At 53.8% G+C, this 20,737-nt stretch overlaps 6 protein-coding genes across 6 annotated transcripts; 3 read left to right on the plus strand and 3 right to left on the minus strand.

Moving 5' to 3' along the window:
- Positions 1 to 1,009: 1,009 nt before the first annotated feature.
- Positions 1,010 to 2,404, plus strand: J4E86_009304 (uncharacterized protein; the record flags this gene model as incomplete). Its single annotated transcript, XM_051449810.1, has 2 exons — positions 1,010 to 1,455; positions 1,519 to 2,404. 2 exons carry the CDS (start codon positions 1,010 to 1,012, stop codon positions 2,402 to 2,404), a joined length of 1,332 nt encoding a protein of 443 aa, XP_051299147.1.
- A 1,011-nt stretch (positions 2,405 to 3,415) lies between these two features.
- J4E86_009305 (uncharacterized protein) lies at positions 3,416 to 4,361 on the plus strand (the record flags this gene model as incomplete). Its single annotated transcript, XM_051449811.1, has 4 exons — positions 3,416 to 3,479; positions 3,528 to 3,562; positions 3,618 to 3,844; positions 3,938 to 4,361. 4 exons carry the CDS (start codon positions 3,416 to 3,418, stop codon positions 4,359 to 4,361), a joined length of 750 nt encoding a protein of 249 aa, XP_051299148.1.
- Positions 4,362 to 8,112: 3,751 nt separating this feature from the next.
- Positions 8,113 to 8,931, plus strand: J4E86_009306 (uncharacterized protein; the record flags this gene model as incomplete). Its single annotated transcript, XM_051449812.1, has 2 exons — positions 8,113 to 8,421; positions 8,686 to 8,931. The coding sequence occupies 2 exons, from the start codon at positions 8,113 to 8,115 to the stop codon at positions 8,929 to 8,931; spliced, it is 555 nt and encodes a 184-aa protein (XP_051299149.1).
- A 1,306-nt stretch (positions 8,932 to 10,237) lies between these two features.
- On the minus strand, positions 10,238 to 12,410 carry J4E86_009307 (uncharacterized protein; the record flags this gene model as incomplete). The annotated part of the gene is made up of 2 exons (XM_051449813.1): positions 10,238 to 12,259; positions 12,315 to 12,410. 2 exons carry the CDS (start codon positions 12,408 to 12,410, stop codon positions 10,238 to 10,240), a joined length of 2,118 nt encoding a protein of 705 aa, XP_051299150.1.
- Positions 12,411 to 15,985: 3,575 nt separating this feature from the next.
- J4E86_009308 (uncharacterized protein) lies at positions 15,986 to 18,269 on the minus strand (the record flags this gene model as incomplete). The annotated part of the gene is made up of 3 exons (XM_051449814.1): positions 15,986 to 16,754; positions 16,803 to 18,024; positions 18,077 to 18,269. 3 exons carry the CDS (start codon positions 18,267 to 18,269, stop codon positions 15,986 to 15,988), a joined length of 2,184 nt encoding a protein of 727 aa, XP_051299151.1.
- Positions 18,270 to 19,654: 1,385 nt separating this feature from the next.
- RPS4 (40S ribosomal protein S4) lies at positions 19,655 to 20,678 on the minus strand (the record flags this gene model as incomplete). The annotated part of the gene is made up of 4 exons (XM_051449815.1): positions 19,655 to 19,763; positions 19,814 to 20,053; positions 20,177 to 20,540; positions 20,606 to 20,678. 4 exons carry the CDS (start codon positions 20,676 to 20,678, stop codon positions 19,655 to 19,657), a joined length of 786 nt encoding a protein of 261 aa, XP_051299152.1.
- Positions 20,679 to 20,737: the final 59 nt, after the last annotated feature.

The raw sequence follows: 20,737 nt of genomic DNA on the forward strand, positions 1-20,737 counted from the left end.
GGCGGCGCTCCTTCTGCGATCAAGGCCGAAGATTCCAAATTCTTAGCGCAAGTCAAACGATCAACACCACGGACATTGCGACCGTGCTCAATTACAGACCAAAGGCAATTATAATCGCGTCATTATCGAGGATTTCGCTGCCCAGGTATCAAGACGCGAACGTCTTGTTGCTTACACATTCGCGTTGTGTCCAGTCACAGTGCAGTGTGGTCCCGAGCATTGGTCTGGTTCCGACCACGCACCTTCATGCAGGTCGTGTACCGTCGCTACTTGGGTACTGCCGAACCACATCACGAGGCTATTGCAAACACAACCAACGATAATTTCGGCTGCAAGGAGTCCCTGCGTCTCCGTCAAACCACCGCACAAAAGCACAAGTAAACGGTTCACGTCCAGCGCGAAGACTCGCTGCGAAACATCTCCGTGGCGTAATTGACCATACACGTATGTTATGGACGCGTTCTAGGCGTAGGGAAGCACATTTCAGTGTACCTGCGTACGGTAGCTTCCGCCTATGGTGGCGAGTAGTCTCAGTATACAAGAGCTAACGGCTGCCATACTTCATCGATTACCCAATCCAGCCTATGATGCCCCACGGAGTCCCACTAACTACTGGGGTAAAACCGCGCTCGGCGCGGGACTACTTGCTTTGGCACCTCATAATCTCCTTCTTTCGGATGTCGCCTTGCCGGTACTTGATTTAGCTGCTGATTTTACCTGCATATGGTTCCCTGCGGTACATTAACTAGACGGCCGATAATCGACTATTGGTTGCACAACGTCAATTCGGATGAACAATCTGTTCGGCAACGCTATGGAAAGTTCGATCGACGAGTTCGCGCGCTTTGGATTTGTTGGTAGCTCCAGTATTGGAAGGGTTGTAATGTAAGGGTGCAGGAGCCAGTCGTGTGCTGTTGGTACTATATAATGTGGCGGCCATATTCGGTCGCGAATGAACCACCAGTACTCAGGTCAAGTCTCACTTCAACTCACCATTCTTCCGCAACAAATGGCTCCACTCAAAGCATTGCTACCTCTCGCCCTGGCCAGCATCGCTGCCGCCAGACAATGCGCAAACTTCATGATACAGACCCCTATCACCTCGCGACAGGGACAGTTCAAGGAAGTACCAATCGAAGGTAACCTCGACGTCGGCGCATTCGTAGCTAGCTTCAACCAATTCGGCAAGAACTACAGCGCGGAGCTCCTCGAAGGTTACCAGACAGTCCAAGGTACCTACAACATATCTGCGCAGTACTGTAAGCCAGCCAGCGGTAGTGGAAACACGATCCAGCTCTTGAGCCACGGTGTTGGCTTTGACAAGACATACTGGGATCTGGAATACGACAACTATAATTATAGCTACGTCGACGTCGCGTTGGCCGCTGGTTACAGTACGCTCGCGATCGACCGTCTTGGTATCGGTAACTCGTCTCACGGAGACCCCTTCAACGAGTAAGTGACAACTCTATAGCAATCGTTGTGTACCATATACTGATCAGAGCTTTTCTTCTTCAGGATCCAAGCACAAGCAGAAGTCGAAGCCCTCAACTCTGTCACTACACAGCTGCGTGAGGGCAAGATCCCAGAGATCAGCTGCGCATACGAGAAGGTCATCCACGTCGGCCACTCTTTCGGCAGCGTGCAATCCTACTGGCTTTCCGCCCTCTACCCTGAGAACACCGACGGTGTCATCCTCACCGGATTCTCCGTCGCCGGACAATTCCTCGCATACATCACCGCCGGATGGAACCTACACAGCGCTCGTCTCAACCAGCCCCTCCGCTTCGGAAACGCTTCTAACAATGTCATTGAGAGCATCGCAAGCGAGTACGACCTGAGCGACAACATCGTGGGCAGTCTTCAGAAGATCCTAGCGGCCGCTGGTGTGGACCTGACCACCGACGAGGTCTGGAATGAGCTCGCGACCACTGAAGTCCTCGACTTGATCAACGGCTACAACAAGACGGTTACCCAATACGACTACCCCTCCGGCTACATGGCACACTCCGACCTCACAGCCCTACAATACGCTTTCCTCCAGCCCGGCAACTACGACGTCGGCCTCGCTCTCGTAGCTGAGAAGACCAAGCAGCCCGTTACCACCGGCGAGCTCTTGACCATCGGCGGCTCACCCAGCTCATCGCCCTTCACTGGCCCTGTGCTCGTCATCACTGGCGAGACAGACGTTCCCTTCTGCGGAGGTAACTGCTACGGTCAACTCATGGGTTCCAGCGCCTCCAACATCCCCGAGGCCGTCGCCATGGCCTACCCCAACGCGTCTGCTTTCGAGTCGTACATCCAGCCTAACACTGGCCACGGTTTGAACTTCCACTACAACGCCACAGCTGGCTACCAAGTGATGCAGGATTTCTTGGCTAGTAACGGTCTTGCTGCGCAGTAAGCGTTGTACTTTGTATTGTGTGTCGCGTCTATTCTTCCGTTGAGGCTGGGCCCTGAATGCGCATTTCGCAAGCTTGATGCATATTCTAAACTAGTATCAGAGAATGAATACGTATTCTTTGTAATATCATGCACGAAAATCGTCACCTGAAAGTTTTGCGTGTTGTATTTGATGTGGCTTACTCATGCACATGCCTGTCGCAAGCCATAACCGATACTGAAGTACCTGGGTTGACTTTCTAAGCTTTGACTAAATGATTGCAAGCAGTGACACTCAGGCACGATCTCGCTTCCCCGAAAATTCCGCGCAAGCGTGGTGACCAAATGCTGATGAATAAGCCTTGTCATTGCTGACTTTACAGCTAGGTATGCAGAAAACGCTCGGCGTCTCCACACCTCCGTGCACGACAGGGAGAGCTCAGAACACCATTGACAGTTATCGCACCACATGTCCTCGCCCATTGCACCACTGATTATCAAAGCCTTACTCAGAATGTCGCCGTCGTATACGACGCCTCAACACCAAGGATGTTGACGATGGCCCGCTTCGCCCATGCACGACATCCTGACTAGGACCTGTGATGCGGGGCTATATCATGAAGGTAGCCAATGCTGAGCCGTGGGGCTGGCAAATAATCTGGGTACAGTGTTTGTCATGGCTTTGATAGCATTGCAAACAACAAGATCTCCGGGTCGAGATGGTAGTCTGAAGCTGCACCAATGCAGGACTTGGTTACGTGCTCCGCCTTAACATGGACCTAAACCGTGTTGTGCGAAAGTGGGCTTGCGGGCCAAGGCATGGCGTGGCGATGTATTTGCGCAGTGGAGTAGATGCGATGGAACGGGGTTTGGGCGGGAGGTAGGAGTCAAGGTGGATGAGGCTGAAGACTCTGTAGACGTATAAAGAGGTCTTCCAACTGCTCTCAAGTTACACATCCACTGCAACAATATTGGATACTTCTCAGACTTCGGAGCATAGCTTGACCCACCAATCGGATCACCAGTCTTCAAGATGAAGTTCAGTTCCACCATCGCTCTTGCGGCCCTCACGCTGCTCAACACCGTTCGCAGTGATGGTACGATTGTCCTGTAAGACAAAACTTCCAGCAGCTAACATGCCTCAGCTGTACCATGGGAGCGCATCGACAAGGACAAGGCGGTGAGTCTTCTTCATACTCTCCAACCCCATATCCCCATCTAACGTCCCAACGTAGCTCCTCCTCATCCTTGACTTACAAGTCGGCCTCTTCCAGCTAGCCAGAGACTGGGACCCAACCCTCTACAAGCAAAACATCCTGGCGCACGCCGAACTTGGGAAAGTCTTTGATATACCTGTCATTTTGAGCACGTCTGCGGACCAAGGTCCCAATGGACCGTTGCCGAAGGAGATGCTGGAGATGTATCCTGATGCGCCGCTTATCCGGCGTCAGGGCGAGGTCAGGTGAGTCGTCTTTCTCATCGTTATCACTATACCTTGCGTCAACATACCACAATATCTGCCTCTCAGCAAACACCTCTCCTAACACATCCCCAGCGCCTGGGACAACGAAGCCTTCCGCGCCGCTATCCGCGCCACAAACCGCACGCAAATCATCGTCGGCGGCATCACAACCGACGTCTGCACCACCTTCCTCGCCCTCGCCCTGCGCTCAGAAGGCTACTCCGTCTTCGCCAACGTCGAAGCCAGCGGCACCTACACGCAGCTCGTGCGCGACACGGCGAACGCGCGCATGCAGGCCGCGGGCGTGCAGCTCGTTTCTCTCTTCTCCATTGTATGCGACCTCATGCGGGATTGGCGCAATACGCCCGGTGCGAAAGAGCTGCTGCCGTACTTGGACAAGTATTTGCCGGTTTATGGGGCGGTGGCGAGGGGACATGCGGCGGCCGTGGAGAATGGGACGGTTATTCCGGGGGAGATCGAGCTTATTACGGGGGAGAACGGGACGGTTCTGTTGTAGACGGTTGCGGGGGGTTGGGCGGTTGACGATGCGCGGGAAGGCGGAAGATACTGGTAGGTAGCGAGTAGGAGGGTTTGGTGGAGAGGTACATGATGGCTGGTGGAGGGGACTGCGTGCAATGTTGATAGTAATGTCAACTGCGTAAGAGCGATGAAGTTACAGCTCTTTGTTGATCGTGTGGGTGTTCATGACGCTTTTGGCTGGTCAACATTGATACGGCAGCTCTTGGCGAGACCAAGGGCAAGCCGACGCGAAGCCACCTCGGCATCTGAGAGCCCATCCGTCACTGTCTTCCCCAACACCAAGAGATGTGACCATACACACCTCACTTTACAGAACTCACCGTCGCGTCGCCATCCACCGCGGCATGCTTTACAGTGCGAGCAATGCTGAGCCTGGAGACAAGCTGCCTATACTGCCACACGCCGTGCAACCGCTGCCTTCAGATCCTACAATACGACTTTCGAGCTATGCATTCCATATAAGTACATGATACACGGGTAATATGAACAAGGGCCCTTCGTGGAGAGTAAATTCCAAGGTAGGAGCGATATGGCTTATGGGACGCCTTTGACATGCTTCTTGGCTTGGTATATGTCGGTCTTGCCTGATTCACAAATGGAGTCAACTTCGACCGAAGCACAGTACTCGTTGCCTCGAAGGTGTCTAAGCGGTCGCTATCTGCACCCTTGTGCTTGCACTTACCTTCGCTCAACCTATAGTTCTCTTGACACTATCAATAGACGCCCCCGATCCTTACCACGAACAGCCATCGCTATCATTCCATCCGTCATTTACCTGTAAAGGCCGATCATGTCCCTCTCCAGAAACCACTCATTCCCGCCGGTAATCAGTGCACGACATGATGCGACCGAATACATACCAGATTTACCTCCCTCGCTCGCTGTATGGCTCATGCTACGTACCAAAAACGTCAGCAAAATCGGTTTAGCGGGATTCGACAAACGCTGCATAGTCTGCGAGCAGTTTGTGTGCAATTTCTGGACCGAAGCATGCGACCACAGAGTGAGGTGGCTCACGAAAGAAGCGGCGAAAGAAGGACTGGCAACGTTGACACCGCAGCCATATCTCCGACGACGGCTTTCAGAAGACTTCGTCGAACGATCGGTCCTTGCACAGCAGCGCCCAAGCCTCCCACTGTCAACGAAGTGCCTATCACCAAACCCAGATGTATCGAGTATAAGCGCGCAGCTTGCACAAACCCAAACCTTCGTTCCTTTCCAAACCCGTAACACAACGGAACCCATACCACCGAAATATTGCAGATGGGATAAATCCGGTGTACACACATGCTCTAGTCCCACTGGCAGCTGTAAAATCGCAGTCAAGATCCTCACGCGCGGATGTCGGCATATCATCGGTCAAGACTGTCTCTATCGATGGATCATAGCAGGAAAGAACTGGTGCCGGTTTTGCGGTGTGGTTTGGTTCAAGGAAGAGAAGTCTAAGATCACGAGAATGGCGCTATTAAATGAGTGTTTTCGGGGTAGGGCGGATTATGTCGAGCACTTGGGCGCCATATGTGGGAAAGAAGAGTTCCAACAACTTGCGACACAGTGTGGAACCATGGGAGAAGGCGAGTGGAAAAGTATCCTTACTAGAGAGCTGGAGCGGATAATACTGGGGCAGTGTGGACTCCAGAAGGATATGGACTCTATGAAAAAAGAGATACTGAGGATGGATCCGAGCTTTGTGGATACTTGGGATGAGCTGATAGAGGACCTTGAGAAACAGTGCTGCAGCGACGCGATAGCACCTTGGACCGTCAATGAGAACTCACCGGCACCGTGGGACCCATACCAAAATCCGAGCGCGCGCAAAGGAATCCATATTCCTCATCACAAATGTCGTTAGATTCTCTCAGCGACAGCTGCCAGTCTGAGCATTCACCGCGATACCACGTTCCCATAGAGACAATCGTTCCGTCGCTAAGACACTCAAGAATCTGACCATTTCCACTCTCATGACCCACTTCTTCCGTGATCCTCGTTCAAGAGACATCCAACATGGAATTCAGCGATATGATATCAACCGCGGTTATACAGACCCACCATTGTGAAACAGCACATGCAGCAACCCTGATCTCTATCACTCACAAGCTTTCCGCGGCATTTCTTAGCACATGGAGATCCGTTTCGGAAGCTCAAGCCAGGCGTTTCGTGAGAAAAAGGTAATTCACAACTCCAACTGTTTGGCCTTCCGCCCCGCTGTCGCGCAAGAGTTGCTGTATGCTTAAGTAGCGGCGCGCGGAGGGAACGCCGTGTTCGATAGTCCACGGTATCTGACATGACAGCTAGGACTCTCAAACTCTAGACAAACAGCTGTACGAGCAACACAAACGCGACCGGAAGTTGAGTCGGTGTCTCGTACCACCTCACGAAACTGTCCGGTCCAGAGCCCTCCAGAGCGCTCGCGCTTCCAATTACCAAGACCAGAAAGGACCCGCGTACTATACGATGTATTGCCAGTACCTGCTTGGCGACGAGAAAAAGAAAGAATATTAATAGCTCAAGCCGTGGGGAAGGACCGAGAGATGTTTGTCTTCGTTCTGGTTCTAGCCTCAGGTACGACTCGGAAGGATGCCGAGGAGAGAAGGAAAAATAGATGTGCTATGGCTGGAAGAGGGTTGGTGTACTGGATGTGGACGTCCGTGTGTCGAGAGTAACGTTTCGCAGTCCGTTTTCGAGGGTGGAGCCCCCTGTCTGTGAGTGCGGTACCCGGAGTGAGGTCCGCATCATGGCAGAGGACGGAAGTTGCAAACGAGTGAAGTCATCGCTGGAGTGCGCAAGACAATCAGAAACTGAGATGAACACCATCTCTAGCATCATCCATTGAACGAAGCAAAAGTGACGATGGTCGTCTGTGGGGACGCCGCTAGTCACAACGCGGTTCCCAGCTGCGCCTCCAGCAGCCAGTGCACCAATGACCTTTGCAATCTAACCCACACTTTCCACCAAACACTAACCTCCCATCAGCTCACCCATCTTACCTTAATGTGCTCACAGACAACCCGCCGTTCACCTACTGCACACACGAGCGCTCATCTCGGCTAAAGCTACAGCAAAAAGGCGCAGCGCAGCGCGCACCCCGGCGTGACCGCTGACTCTAGAACCCGGTCTCTGCTTCCCGCTTAGACCCCGGCGAGATGCTACTGTGCGAAACGGCCGGCTGTGGTGTGGGCGTAGCTGATACAACAGCTGCGCTGAACACAGAATGGGCAGAGGCGGGGGATAATTTTCGCATATAGACTGGGCTGCTGCTGCGCGCATTTGGGACTTTATCTGTTCACCATTTCAAGTAATCTAATCAATCCCATCGACTGTTCGCTATCGCATAGCATTGCATAGCATCATCATCCTTCATAAGCACCACCAACACCACACTCCCCTACCCATCTACCACCTTATCTCCATCAGCCCATTACATCAGGCCGCCAGATTACCACCCAACTTGACGCACCAGCAATTCCACTGCTTATCATCTACCACATCGCTTACCTAGGTGTCAAGGCCCAGTCCTTGGTAGGTATGTCATCTTGGAAAAAGTATGCCCGAAAACATCACTAACGGACCGACCAGCAAGGGAATCCCATCCGCTGCGCCTCTTCCCCTCACCTTGGTACAGACGTAACATCGCGTGGCTTTGTTAACACCAAGAGAAACCTACACTTATAATCCTGTCTCTCGTCTCTACGGAGAAAAAGACACCATAATCACCACCACACACGACCATGTTGGCCAGAATCTCTACGTCGCTCGTTGCGACTCTGCTGCTCTCATCGACTACTCTCGCTGCGCCTACACAAACACATTGTCGCTGCGAAATCGTTGCTGATATGCCGTCTTCATCCGTTCCCGCTTCTGCTGCCTACACACCCTCCGCCGCACATTGGTCACCAGCAGACCCTTCGCAAAGTCCTGTCGCAGCACTCAATGTATGCGCAAGCCTAGGATCGGAATTACAGAAACTGCAACACACAGAGCCGGAGCTGTATGACTCGTATATGGCGGGTGCTATCAAGGATGCGCCGCAGAAGCCGGTACCAACCGCGGTGCTGATGAACAGTCATGGAGAGGAACAGTCAACGTCAAGTCCGCATAGGAGAATTGTGTGTCATGCAGAATCGATATTGTCTACTCCAGAGTTTCATAGCTCGTTTGTGGGGCTGTGGGCGCTGCAGATGATTGTTGTGGTTGCGATATTGGCTTGTGTTGCTGAGGGTTTGCATTTGGGTAAACAATGGTAAGACACCTTGACACCTCTTCACTATTTCTCGTATACTAACGGTATCTCCAGGATGAAGAACAACAGCTCTCCTGAGCCAGTATCCGAGAAGAGCAGCCTGCGCTTGACTGGTGCAGAAAGGCGTCTCCTAGCCATTCCCACTGGTCCCCAGGAAGCAGATTCAGTGTTCAGCCCAGGCGCAGAGAAGAAGCTACGAGCGTACGAGACGACACGATACTTTGTCACACAGGCATCGAGTGGACGGAGAGAGTTCATTGCGTATGACGATGATAGTGATGATGAGGCGAACAGGCCTGTGATGTAGTGTTACCCACATCACGGCTTTGATTGAATGAATGTATTATGTTCCCCTTCCACTACCTGTCCACCGTGCATGCATGTTCCAGCGATGCGAAGGCGCCGTGGTAGTGTGGTTCGATGCCACAACATTTCGTCCAAGCACACAACAGCGCCTTATCTTTCCCCGCATGTCGTGGGGTTTCACCCACCATGACACTTGCGCAAACCAACGTTGGCCTACAACATGCCCGGCACCTCGTGGTTTTACCCACGAGTACAAATGACAGTGTCTGGGTTACAGAGCGTCGGTGTCTTTCCCCCATCGTCCCTCCTTCCTCTTTCGTCCCTGCCACCACCCACCACGAAGGTATCGTACAACAAAACTCGCGATGAAACATCGCAGAACAAGAAGAGCAAACGCTCAACAGAACAGTAAAGCAAATGGGTATCGTGAAATAAGACCAAGAACGCTAAAGCAAGCAGTCTACATACAAGTCACCCGAACGATGCATCGATCCAATTGTGGCAGGGTGCAAACGGTCGAGCCAGGTAGTGGGCGCAAGGATGCATGGCCGCAGTGGAAGAAAGTGTCGCGATCGGAAACACATGGAAGCATCCACTCATACCTACCTGAAATGGAAGAAAAGTAATATACAAACAGCGGGGGTATCGCAAGGGTAAAAGAGGAATTAGTGTTGTTGCTTGGTATGGTATTGTCGCATGGAAGATTAGGTGTCGCTCGGGTTGTCGCTATGGGCATCTCGATAGATGTCATTATTAGGCGGAATTGGGTCCTGGTATGGGTCCAGATATCGGTACAAGTCATCGTGACAGGTCATCGCAGTGGGCTGATCGCAGCTGGGGGGTATCGTAATGGGACAAGGTCGCAGAAGGGGATGTGGTCGCTGGCAGAGCATTCCAGATGGATGCCAGTATTAATGGTTTGTTTATCGCAGTAGGCAATGGGATGGTCGCTAGGGTATCGCGCGGGGTATCGTAGTCGTAGTATGGTAGTGTCGCGGTAGGCCAGGGTCCACATTTCACATCACCGGGATGCTGAGAACCGAGGAGTCTAGGTGGAAGCCGTACATTAGAGTTCGTATCGAGGACAGTACTGTGGATACAGTCGTACAGGGGAGGACCAGAACATGGTCTCCAGGAATGGCGCGCTAAAAAGAAACAGGAACAGGATGTCGAACGCCGTAGAGGAATGCCGTATCCAGGAAAAGCGCTAATGTCATGTCGTAATTATATCGTAGAAAGGACAGAATTTTGGTTGAGGGGAGCCGCGAGGTTCCGCCCCATGGTCGGTAGAGGTTGACAAGGTTGGCTCACATGATGGTGTGGTAACCCTTATCGTTCATGACGTCAATCCAGAACGCGTCTTGGCCCTCATCAGACTGGCGCCAGGTCTCCTTGATGAGCTGGATCATCTTGCGAAGAGGCTTGTTGGGAAGCCTAAGAGCGAACTCTTGCAAGCGCCTGATGACAAACTCACGAGCGGCGACGACCTCTGCATCATTGGCCTGCACGTCGAAGAAGTCAATCGAAGAGACGAACTTCAACTCAGAGGCACACACAACAAGCAGAAGCGGCTGGATACAGAATGTACCCGACGAGGAAGGCAGAGACTCGAGTGACCGGATGATGTGCATGGCAAGTGAGTTGAGCCACAGCTTTATGTCGGTAGCCTCGTAGACAGTCTCGAATCGCGGCGTAGGGAAGGCGAACTCGATGTTCTCGCTACCCTTGGTCTTGCCGGATCCCAAGCGCTTGCGTAGGATGGAGGGGAAGACACGGTAGATCTCCAATAAGCCAGACAGACGGTAGGCCTCGGCGATGGTGACGAAGTGTTCCTTGGGGGTACGCTCATCACCAGTGTCAATGACCTGATTAACTGATGGGTAGTCAACAGCTAGGAGGTCCTCTTCCAGTGAGGCGGCGTTCTGAAGGTTCTCTTGTCGTCGACGGAGGTCCATAGAGTTTTCGCGGTCCATCGAGCGCTCCTTGCGAACTAGACGACCAACCTCGGCGAACAAGAAGTGAATCATCGGGGCGATGCCTGTCCATGGATGAGGGACTGTCTTTCCCTGCGGCCCACGCGCAGCAGGAGTGTTCGTCCTGGCGGTGATGCTAGGTCGCAGTCCTGACTTGGGCGAGAAGCTCATGGCATCTTCTGTTACGAAGCCCATGAGCATCTCCCAGTGGATCAAAGACTCCTCAAAGAACTGTGCCTCGCGCTCGACTTCAATGCCGCCCGACCTACTAAAAAGCTTGGGGAGGATGAGGTCTCGCGCGATAGACAAGTACTCGAGTCCGAGCGCGTTGCTGTCGTGCCATGAGGTGGTGAGACCAAGTAGCATGATGCTCAAGAACGTCTTGGTCGCGCTTGTGTGATCCCTCTGAGCAAGTGGAAGCTCCAGCTCCAATGCCTCGCGCGCCTTGCGCTGTAGCTCAAGGCCGGTTGCCGCCATGTTGGGGAATGTGTTGGCAAGATGTGCGGCAGCCATGGATTGGATCGCGTAATTAATGGAAGGGCAGTCCTTGTAGATGCGGCCAATGGTAGTCCGGAAGGGGTTAAGAACAGAATCGAAAGAAGAAAACACAGCGCAGACGTCCTTGAAGTAATGCTGAACGAGCAGTGACTCGACATCATCCGGGGAGGATGGGTCTGGAGAAGGACTTGGAAGACGATACAAGTCAAGAAGCAACGAACGCGAGAGCCTGGGGCTAGACTCTCGGTTCTGTTCCCGATCCATAACAGGTAACGAAGTAGAACTCATGTCTTGCTTCTGTGAAAGGTCTTGCATGTCAAACTGAAGGTCTTCCAGCGAGCCAGAGTCGAAGTCGATGTTGTCGAATGGATCAAAGCTGAAGTCTTCGTTGGGCATTTGGATAGCGTCAGCGAATCCATCAAGCATGATGGGGTCCATGTTGTTGACATCCTCCATGGGGAAAGGCTCGTACTCGCGAGGGGAATCACCATCCTCGGTAGAGGACTCTTGTATGGAGGCTGGTTCCTCAAAGCTTGGTGGAGAGGGGACTGCTGATGAGGCCTGTGTTGTCAAGGGTTGCTGTGTGGGAGGGGAGTTCTTCCTGCCTGCAGGGAGGACGGCAGCCAACGCAGCCTCGATACCACTGGCGACGTTCTGGGGAAGGGGTGACTTCGCGGCCGGTGAAGTGGTAGAGGTGGCGTCGGGTGTTGACCTGGGTCTAGGGGACGCTGACTTGGACTGGGCGGGGTTGAAGACTTCGTACTTTGTCGACCACTTCAGAGTCTTCTCGTAGCCAGGACACGCGACGTTCCTTTTCTTGCACTGCAAGCAACCAGGAGCGGTCTCGTCACATTTGAGCTTTGTTTTTGTCAGCAAGTGGGCCAGTGCAGTAGGCGCAATCGTTGGACTTTACCCTCTTGAGTTTGCATCGACCACATCCGTTCCTGGACTTGGTCTTCTTAGCCTTCAGATCTCTCGCCAAAACCTTGTCTTGAGCCAATGCGGGCATCTTGAGTATCAGGGTAGGGTAGACTTGGTTGGGGGGGCGAGGTCTGGGAATGTCGAACGACAATGGGGTGAGAATCCCGGTGCGAAGTAATAGGACTTAAGATGCGGATCCAGTGAATGCGGATACGACGCTTCAAATGCGCGTGACGGGTCAGTGACACAGCCGATGGTTCCCTTCGCCTATCATTAGACCGGTGTGGGCCAAGATAGCAGCTGATAAAAACATGTCGCTGGTGTGGTTGATGCAGGGTGTCTGAGCCTGGATGCCGAGCTTCGGCCTTTCAACAACCCAGCTTTCCCCGAAGTATCCATATCGTGCATCAGCGTGCGGCTGATTGGCCAGCCACCGCAGTCGAGCGTCGCATTTTCGCTCTTTAAACCCCTCTATGGGAGGACGCCCGCTCAGCGGAAAAGTTGGACACGCGATTGATAGATTATCCGCATCGCCTGAAACTATCATCAGTGGCGGGCTCGTAAAGAAGGTTATAGCCAAAAAAGCATCATGAGGATGTTGAGAGTCTGGAGATAAGGCAGATCAACGGCTACCCCACAATCATCCAGAAGTGGGATGAAAGAAGTGGATTTGATAACTATGTATAGTTAGCGCCAGACCTTAGTGCCGCTAGTAGCATCATCTTGCTTCACGATAACCTCAGCCCAAGATAAAGCCACGTCTGCACGCATGCCCCATGACGATGTCGGAGCGTCAACCAACGCAGCGTCTAGGCCTGCTCATATCAGCGCATGCAGTTATCGGCACGACTATCTAGAGATCCGACTCTGAGCGACCGCCTCGAACGAAGCGACCTATCACATGAGCTTCGCAAGGTCCTCGTAACACGGTATAAGCCATGAAGACATTGAAACCGTTATCTTCCATGAGGCGGCTCTGCTTCGATCGGCAGTTACCAAAGGCGCTACTGCACTGCTTGTCGAGCGCTGCCCTTGCTAAGCAGTGCCATGCCACCGGGCCTGGTCAAGCAATTGGCTGTCGCTAGTGGCATCGAGACGAGGCACACGTCGAACTTCCATAGAGGCTGGATGCCAACATCCTTCCAGCGCATGGCTACCCCGCAAAGTCAATACGAGAGACGTAAGAACAACAACCGTGTCACCGCTGAAATTCTGGGGTAAGAATCCGGGGCCGATGCATCCAAAAGTGCGCGATGTGTAATGCCAAGCTCAAGACCGCGACTTCACATCTGGGGAAATGCTGAGCTAGGAGAAGATACGATGTCGGAGATGCACGCAGTGGGTGGACCGTTCACCGACAGGCGACAGGGTCTATCCCGACGGAAAATTCTTCACGAACACCACAACCATCGGAAAGTTCAACGGCTGCTGTTTTCCGCCACCCACACGACTCCACATTGCGAATGCGAACGACAGCACGGAATGTAATCCGAACACAGTTTCGATAGAATGCGATAAGCCTAGATTGCCACTACTGCGCGTCTACTGTACGACATCGATGAGTTTAATCGTGGTGGCTCAACCTTGACTGCTGTCAGAGAATGTCAGTTCATCCCGGCTTGGCCTAAACTTTGGAAGACGGACAGCATCATCGCGTGGTTCATCCACAGCCCCATTACAGCATGGCGACACGTCGACATCAAAGTATGACTATGAGCACACGACACATACTACTTGACGAGCCGATTACGACTGCCACAATCCCGACATCGATGAGTTTATTTCTGATGGCTCGACCTTGACTGCTGTCAAAGAGTGCCCCTTGATCCCGGTCTGGCGTCAACTTTGGAAGTCGGATAGCCTCCTCACGTGGTTCTTTGACCGCCCCATTACAACATGACAACGCGTCCATGTGTATGGATGAAATCAGTCTGTGAGGTCGGAATATGACCACAGGCACACGACACGTGTGACTCATGGAGTCACTCACGGTCAACACGTGCACTTGCGTTACCACAATCCACTCGCATTTCAGGAACTCTCCGGATCTCAATTCGCCCTTTAATCCTCCAAGCCAAGAAGAAGACATTGCATCTTTGAGTAAGGCCGGGACATGGTCTTGGTCCGGGCTGATCACCAAACTCTTATCTTGATATGCACAATAATAGCCATGGTTTCAAGATAAAGATGCGTCTTTCGCACACTCTTGTAATGGCAACCACAAAGCATACACAGTCTTCTGCGTCTTTCCCCAAGGCTAGATCAAACCAGTCGCACTGCACTGCCTTTGCCTCGTTCACGCCCGCGAGCTTCCCGAAACGGAGAGGCAGGCAGTCAATATGCTGCACACACTGAGCCATGAGTTGGAGAAGAAGGGAAAATGTGGAATCCACGTATTCGACATAAGGCCCTTCCACTGCTCTACTACATATTGAGTTATAGGCCCTACTTCGGTATATCGACTTGACTTTCTTATCAAGAGTACACAGCCAAGCCTACTGCTCCACAATCAACCGGGCTGGTCGCGCGAAAGATAAGAAGTAAGGAGGAAACGGACTTCATTTCGAACTTTCACAGGGTCGATGGTAGGTAGTAAAAGTCCAAATACCATGGGCCTTACGAGAACGTAGCTAATACCCTGGCTACTCAACTCTTCAGAAGCTCTAGTTGTAGCCAGCGAGCAAGTAGAGATCCTACCACACTCGCACCACGCCTTCCCGCCACGAACAACGTTCCGCCCGTCTATAATAGCTTTAGCTAGGACCAGCCTTCTTCACTCTAGGCCGCTGTAGTATACATAGCAATCAAACAGATAAGGGGTAGGTAACAAGGGAACATCTTAGATAACAAGTTCAGACAAGACAAGGCATCTGGGGGTCTATGCGAGAGAGGACGGCATACTACAGCGGAGAGACACTACGCCGCAACCAAGCGACATATCTTTTTTTTTTTTGAAAGAATTCTTGGTATTGGTATTCTGCTACTGACACAATATCTGCTCTTCCTCCTCCTCCTCCCTGCCATCCAATCCAATTCCCACACATCCTCCCAACCAGTCAAAACCTATGTACATCCCGCAAACCCTCCTCTTTCCACAGTCCAATGTGAGAGCTCGTTGTGTTGTTCCGAAAATCCGCCCACCTAGGGCTAATCGTATATCTAACCCTTTCGCAAGGAAACCAACAAGTAGAAGAAGAAGGAGAAGCGAAGAAGAGAGAAGGGCGCTCATATGTATTCGTGAAGACCACGCCCAGAACAGCCGGGAGAAACAACAAGAAACAGAAAAGTAAAAAGCAAGATGGCTGGGTATCCGCTACCATGAGGACGTTGAAGCTCAGGACGGCGGGGGCTGTCAGATTCGAACATCTCTTTGCGATGTGATCCGATCCGGTCCAGCGGAGTAAAAGGAAAAAAGGCGCAAGACAGCAGCGGCATGGAGAAGAACAGCTCGCTGGACTAGAAATTAAGGTATGCTCAATTGGGCTTCCCTCGACAGAACGGGCCTTGTGTTTCGTTCATTCGGTTCGAGGCGGAAGATGCAAAACGAAAAGGGTTTTTGTACACTTCGCATGGGTGAAAAGAACAGGGAGATGGGAAAAGATCGAGCTCCATCTCTTTGGAAAGAAAGCCTCGAGTACCGCTGGATGATCACAAAAACCATCCCTACATGGCGTTAGCGCCAGGGTATCTCGATTGATTCGATAGGCCGGGGCCGGGTCCCATCATCGTCGCAGGAGGCATGTTCATTGCGCCTCCTCTCCCTCTGCCGCCCATGGGGCCGCCGCGTCCTCGTCCGCGTCCCCGGCCTGCGCCTGGAATCGCGAAGTCGGGGTTTGCGGCGTTGGCTTCGAGGATCACGTCTTCTTGACGCATGGGTCTGCGTGGAGGGCCAGGTGCGAAGGGCGCAAATTGGCCGGCTGGGGCACCCATTTCCGGCCGCCAGTTAGGGTTGACGGGACGTTGCGAGACAGATGTGAAATGTGATGCTTCGCTTGCGGCGGGCGAGCGCGCGCCTTCTGGTAGGTCGTCGTAAGAACTGTTGCGCGGGAGGTTTGTGTCGCTCCCGTTGCCTGTGGAGAGGAAGTTGGGGTTCGGGGGAGCGAAACCACCTGGCATGAGGGAGCTCGGTAATGGCGGAGGTGCCTGGGCTTGTGAAGGCTCTGCGAACCTGGGATCCACATCTTCGTAGTAATCTGAACTGCGCTCTACCCTGTTAGGGCCACCAATGTGAGATATGTGAGCAGGCATTTCGACAGGTGAGTCTTGGATCGGCGATAGCCCGCGGCTACTGTTGTTCAATGTGTTGAGACTTTGGTCTGACGGGACCTGTTGCTGGTTCCATCCCGCTCGTACAGGCATGTATTGCTGTTGTTGTTGCGGCATAGGCGGCTGTTGTTGGTGTTGTAGAGGCTGCGGCCGTAACGCCGACTCACTGTCCAGGGTTAGCACATTGTAAAGAGGTAGGCTTGACGAAACTTACTCTGTAGAGTACTCGCTGGTCGGGCTCATGACGCCATCCGATGGCCGCCTCTGGGGCGCACCGGCGGGGAAGCCACCTTGCTGGAGAGCAAGCATGCCTGCAACATCACCGTCGCTTTCCCTCAAACCAAAGTTTGTTGGAGGCGTGCCTGTGCGGTTGTCCATTTCGATGGCTTGTCCAATTGGCAGCGGTGGCCCCTGACCAGGCGGTGGTCCTCTGCCATATGGTGACTGTTCACGGGGAGGTGGCCCTTGGTTGTAGAAGTTGCCGTTGTTGTATCCCGGAGGAGGCGCTCCTCGACCCATTGGCGGCTGACCTTGCATTGGAGGTCCATTCGGAGGTCGTCCGCCTCGTCCACCACCGTTCCATCCCGGCGGCGGAGGTCCGCGCATACCTCCTCTTGGTGCGTAGCCTCCTCCTCTCGGGCCGCCATACTGTCCACCTCTTGGTGGGCCTCCTCGACCCCTCATCGGACCTCCTCTTCCACGTGGCGCGCCATTCATCATGGCGTATTGGTCGTTTGGCATGGGTGGCACGGGATTGCCATACTGATCCATGGGCTGTCGACGACCCGAGGGACCGCGGTTCGGTGGGTTCATGTTCTCCGAGCCGTTTCCACCGCTGCTAACGGTCTTGAGCGAAGGATTGCGCTGGTTCAAGGGCGTCATGTCGTCGGTCGGCGATGGCTTGGAATGGTCGAAGTAGGCTGCATTACCGTCCCTGCCTCCAGAGGTCATGGTCTCTCCGGACAGTGGAGGCGGTGACTCAGCCTTGGGAAATTCGGAAGCCACAGTCGCATTGGCGCGGTTCGCGTAGTAGGTCTGGCCGTTCATGTCATCGTTCTCGGCAATGCGCCTCTTACGCGCCTTGCGACTGACCAGTGTGCGCCTCATAGCGCACGTAACGATACCACTTGCGACGATAATGACGGTAGCACCTAGCACGATCCATCCTCCCCAGCCCACATGCGGCACGAACAGCAGGATGTCAACGAGGAAAGCGAGCAGCGTGACCAGCAGAGTCGGGAACGTGAATATGAGCAGAGCGAGGAGGTAGCGCGGCGAGTGGGCGGGCGAGTGGAAGTGGGCAGCGACGGAGAGACCGAAGCAAATCAGCGTCATGAGAGCTGCGACGGGGTGCACGATGAGAATGGAGGAAAGCGCATGGCGCTGGGCGGAGGGGAGCGAGAAGTCGGAGCTGTCTTCGCCTGCGAATAGTTTCTCTGTTTGAACAGTTAGCACCATGGCCGTCGTATGTGATACAGGGCGCCATACCAGTGTTGTACCCGATCATGGGCCCTTTGCAGCCTTGGTCGCCATTCTCGCAGTAGCCGAGGACGCCAAAGTGGACACCGCGGTAGGTAGCGAGGGGAATGCTCTTGATCAGAGGCGTCGAGAGGGTCGAGAGCAGCAGCAGCACAAAGGCGACGAAGAATAGTATCGATAAGGGGGTCGCAGGGCGCAACATGTTGGCGAAGAATAACGGAGGCTACCGCGTGGGATTCCGGCTCGCCAGAGACCGGCTCTCTCAAGTCGACGGCGTGGTGTTGGGGAGGGCGATCGGACGTGTGCGCGACGAAGGTGAAGGTGCAGACGGTCCGCAGTCTCGTAACAGTGGGCGCAGTCGTAAACGTGCCTAAGCGCACTCTTGCCCTGACGTGAAACGAGTGACGATCGAAGTTACACCAGTTATGCCTGTTAGGTCATTGATGCCTCGAAGGAGCTTGAGCGTGCGCGACGACGGCTGGACACGCGATGAGGCGCTCGAGGGGGCAGGCGCTGGCTGTTGGGGGTTGCGGGGAAGCGTGGTCGGCTTGGGACACGCCTGGAGGAGGTGGGCGGAGGGCTGGAAGGAGCGACGGTGCAGCAACAGGAAAGAGCGGACGCGCAGCCAATCAGCGGCGTGAATGGCGCGAGGTATAGCGAACGTTGGAACTATGCCGGCTAGTCGCTGCAGTAACTTGGTATTGACGCGGGACCTATCGAGCCGTTGACGTTGACCCAGACGTCTAAGCTGTCGCGCTGTGAATGAATGTAGCGTGTTGGACGACCCCCGGCGGCAGTATTTTCGCGGGTAGCCCCGTTGTCGCGCCCCTTGCCCTCGCAGCAGGCCCGTCTTACCTGCGACTTTGCTTTGTGTTCGGAGCATCAGTCGGAGTCGCACGCGTCCACGCTGCTCTCCCGCCCCAGTTTGGCAGGGATATCTATCGTCTCATTTCGCGTAGACGCACGGCCCATCATCCAGGCACTGAGAACACCGTTGCTCTGCTGCGTGCTTCAGACGAGACCGCTGAAACACAGACCCTTTCTTCTTCCTGGTCCTGAGGCAGCGCAGCGACTGTCAACACCAGCCATCGTGGTTGCCATCTGCTTCGACGACGTTGCGGGCCTCGCCTGGTAAATACACTGCAATGCGTTATCGCCTCGAAACAGGGCACGAAATAGCGCCCTCCTATCAACTGCAGCCAGATCCCGGAAAAGGATCAGGCCAGCGCCACCAACCTATATCACCTCACCTATCGCATTCCACGCGAGATGCTCTTTGTTTGAGCCTTCCCGCCTATATCTCCCACACTACAGATCCACTCGACCCGTTGCACAGCCCGCACGGCTCCACGCTGTCGCACGTCCATTGAACATTCAAAGCATTTCATGTTTGGGCAAGACTGAAGTGTTTATTTGCTTGATTCTCAGACCTCACATGGTATTCGTATGATATGCAGAGACTCCAGATCCGATCAACCTCCCCACAAGTGATCATGAACGCCTGAATTTTGGGATCAAGTCCTGCACCTATCTTCATGAACTCATGGGTACTTCATATCCTAACCTACAACTTCGCCAGCGTCACGCTTAGTGAGCAATGGCGTACGCCCTGCGGCGGTCACGCTCCTCAGCAATGGAAAGCTTGACACCCTTACCCTTGGGCAGAGAGATCCATGGCTTCTCCTTTCCGATGATGCTGAACGCAAGTTAGGAGTTGTTCTCGTTCTATGCGGATATCCAACTTACATGACGTTGGACTCACGAGTGGTGAACTCGTTGTCAACAGCGTCCTTCAAGTGGACAATGTTGAAGCCTCCGTCGTGGCGCTCACGGTGAGTGATGACACCGACACGACCCATGTTACGACCACCGGTAACCATGACAATGACACCAGTGTCGAACTTGATGAAGTCGGAGATCTTGCCAGTGGCGAGGTCGACCTTGACGGTGTCGTTGACCTTGATGGCTGGGTCGGGGTAGCGGATTCTACACAAAATTTTAGCAGCAATTCGGACATAGCCAGACCCTGGTCGTATGCCTGGTGAAAGAGGTTTCCCTCAGACACCTAGCCCAAACTGTGGTCCAACGGCTGATAGAGCGGGAACTTACGTTCGCGCATCGTGCGTAACCAAGTAGGGAATTCCGCCCTTGCCAAGCTGGACGCGCTTGACCTTGCCGAGCTTGTATTGTGCCTCCTCATCTGTTATCCTGTGGACGGTGAAGCGGCCCTTGGTGTCGTAGATCAGACGGAAGTTCTCGCCGGTCTTCTCGATGGAGATGACGTCCATCAATCCCGAGGGGAAGGTGGAGTCGGTGCGGACCTTGCCGTCAACCTTGACGAGGCGCTGCATGAGAATGGCGTTGACCTCGCGGGCGTTGAGCGCATACTTCAAGCGGTTGCGGAGGAAGATGATGAGGGGAAGGGAGTCGCGGAGCTTGTGAGGACCGGGGGAGGCCTTGGGAGCATAGGCACCTGGAAGATATCAGTTCTGAAGTCGCGATAGCCATTGCATCGATAATTGCGGGAGTCGAGCGTACCGGACAGCTTGTCCAGGAGCCAGTGCGAGGGCGCGCTGAGGCGCTTCTGGTGCTTGACGGGTCCACGGGCCATTGTGACGGTTCTGTGAGGTTAGTCGTTGAGATTGGAGGTCCTGTCGAAAGCGAAGTTCG

Source organism: Alternaria arbusti (genome assembly GCF_024043155.1).
Source record: "Alternaria arbusti strain BMP 1465 chromosome Unknown scaffold_16, whole genome shotgun sequence".
Taxonomy (NCBI): domain Eukaryota; kingdom Fungi; phylum Ascomycota; class Dothideomycetes; order Pleosporales; family Pleosporaceae; genus Alternaria; species Alternaria arbusti.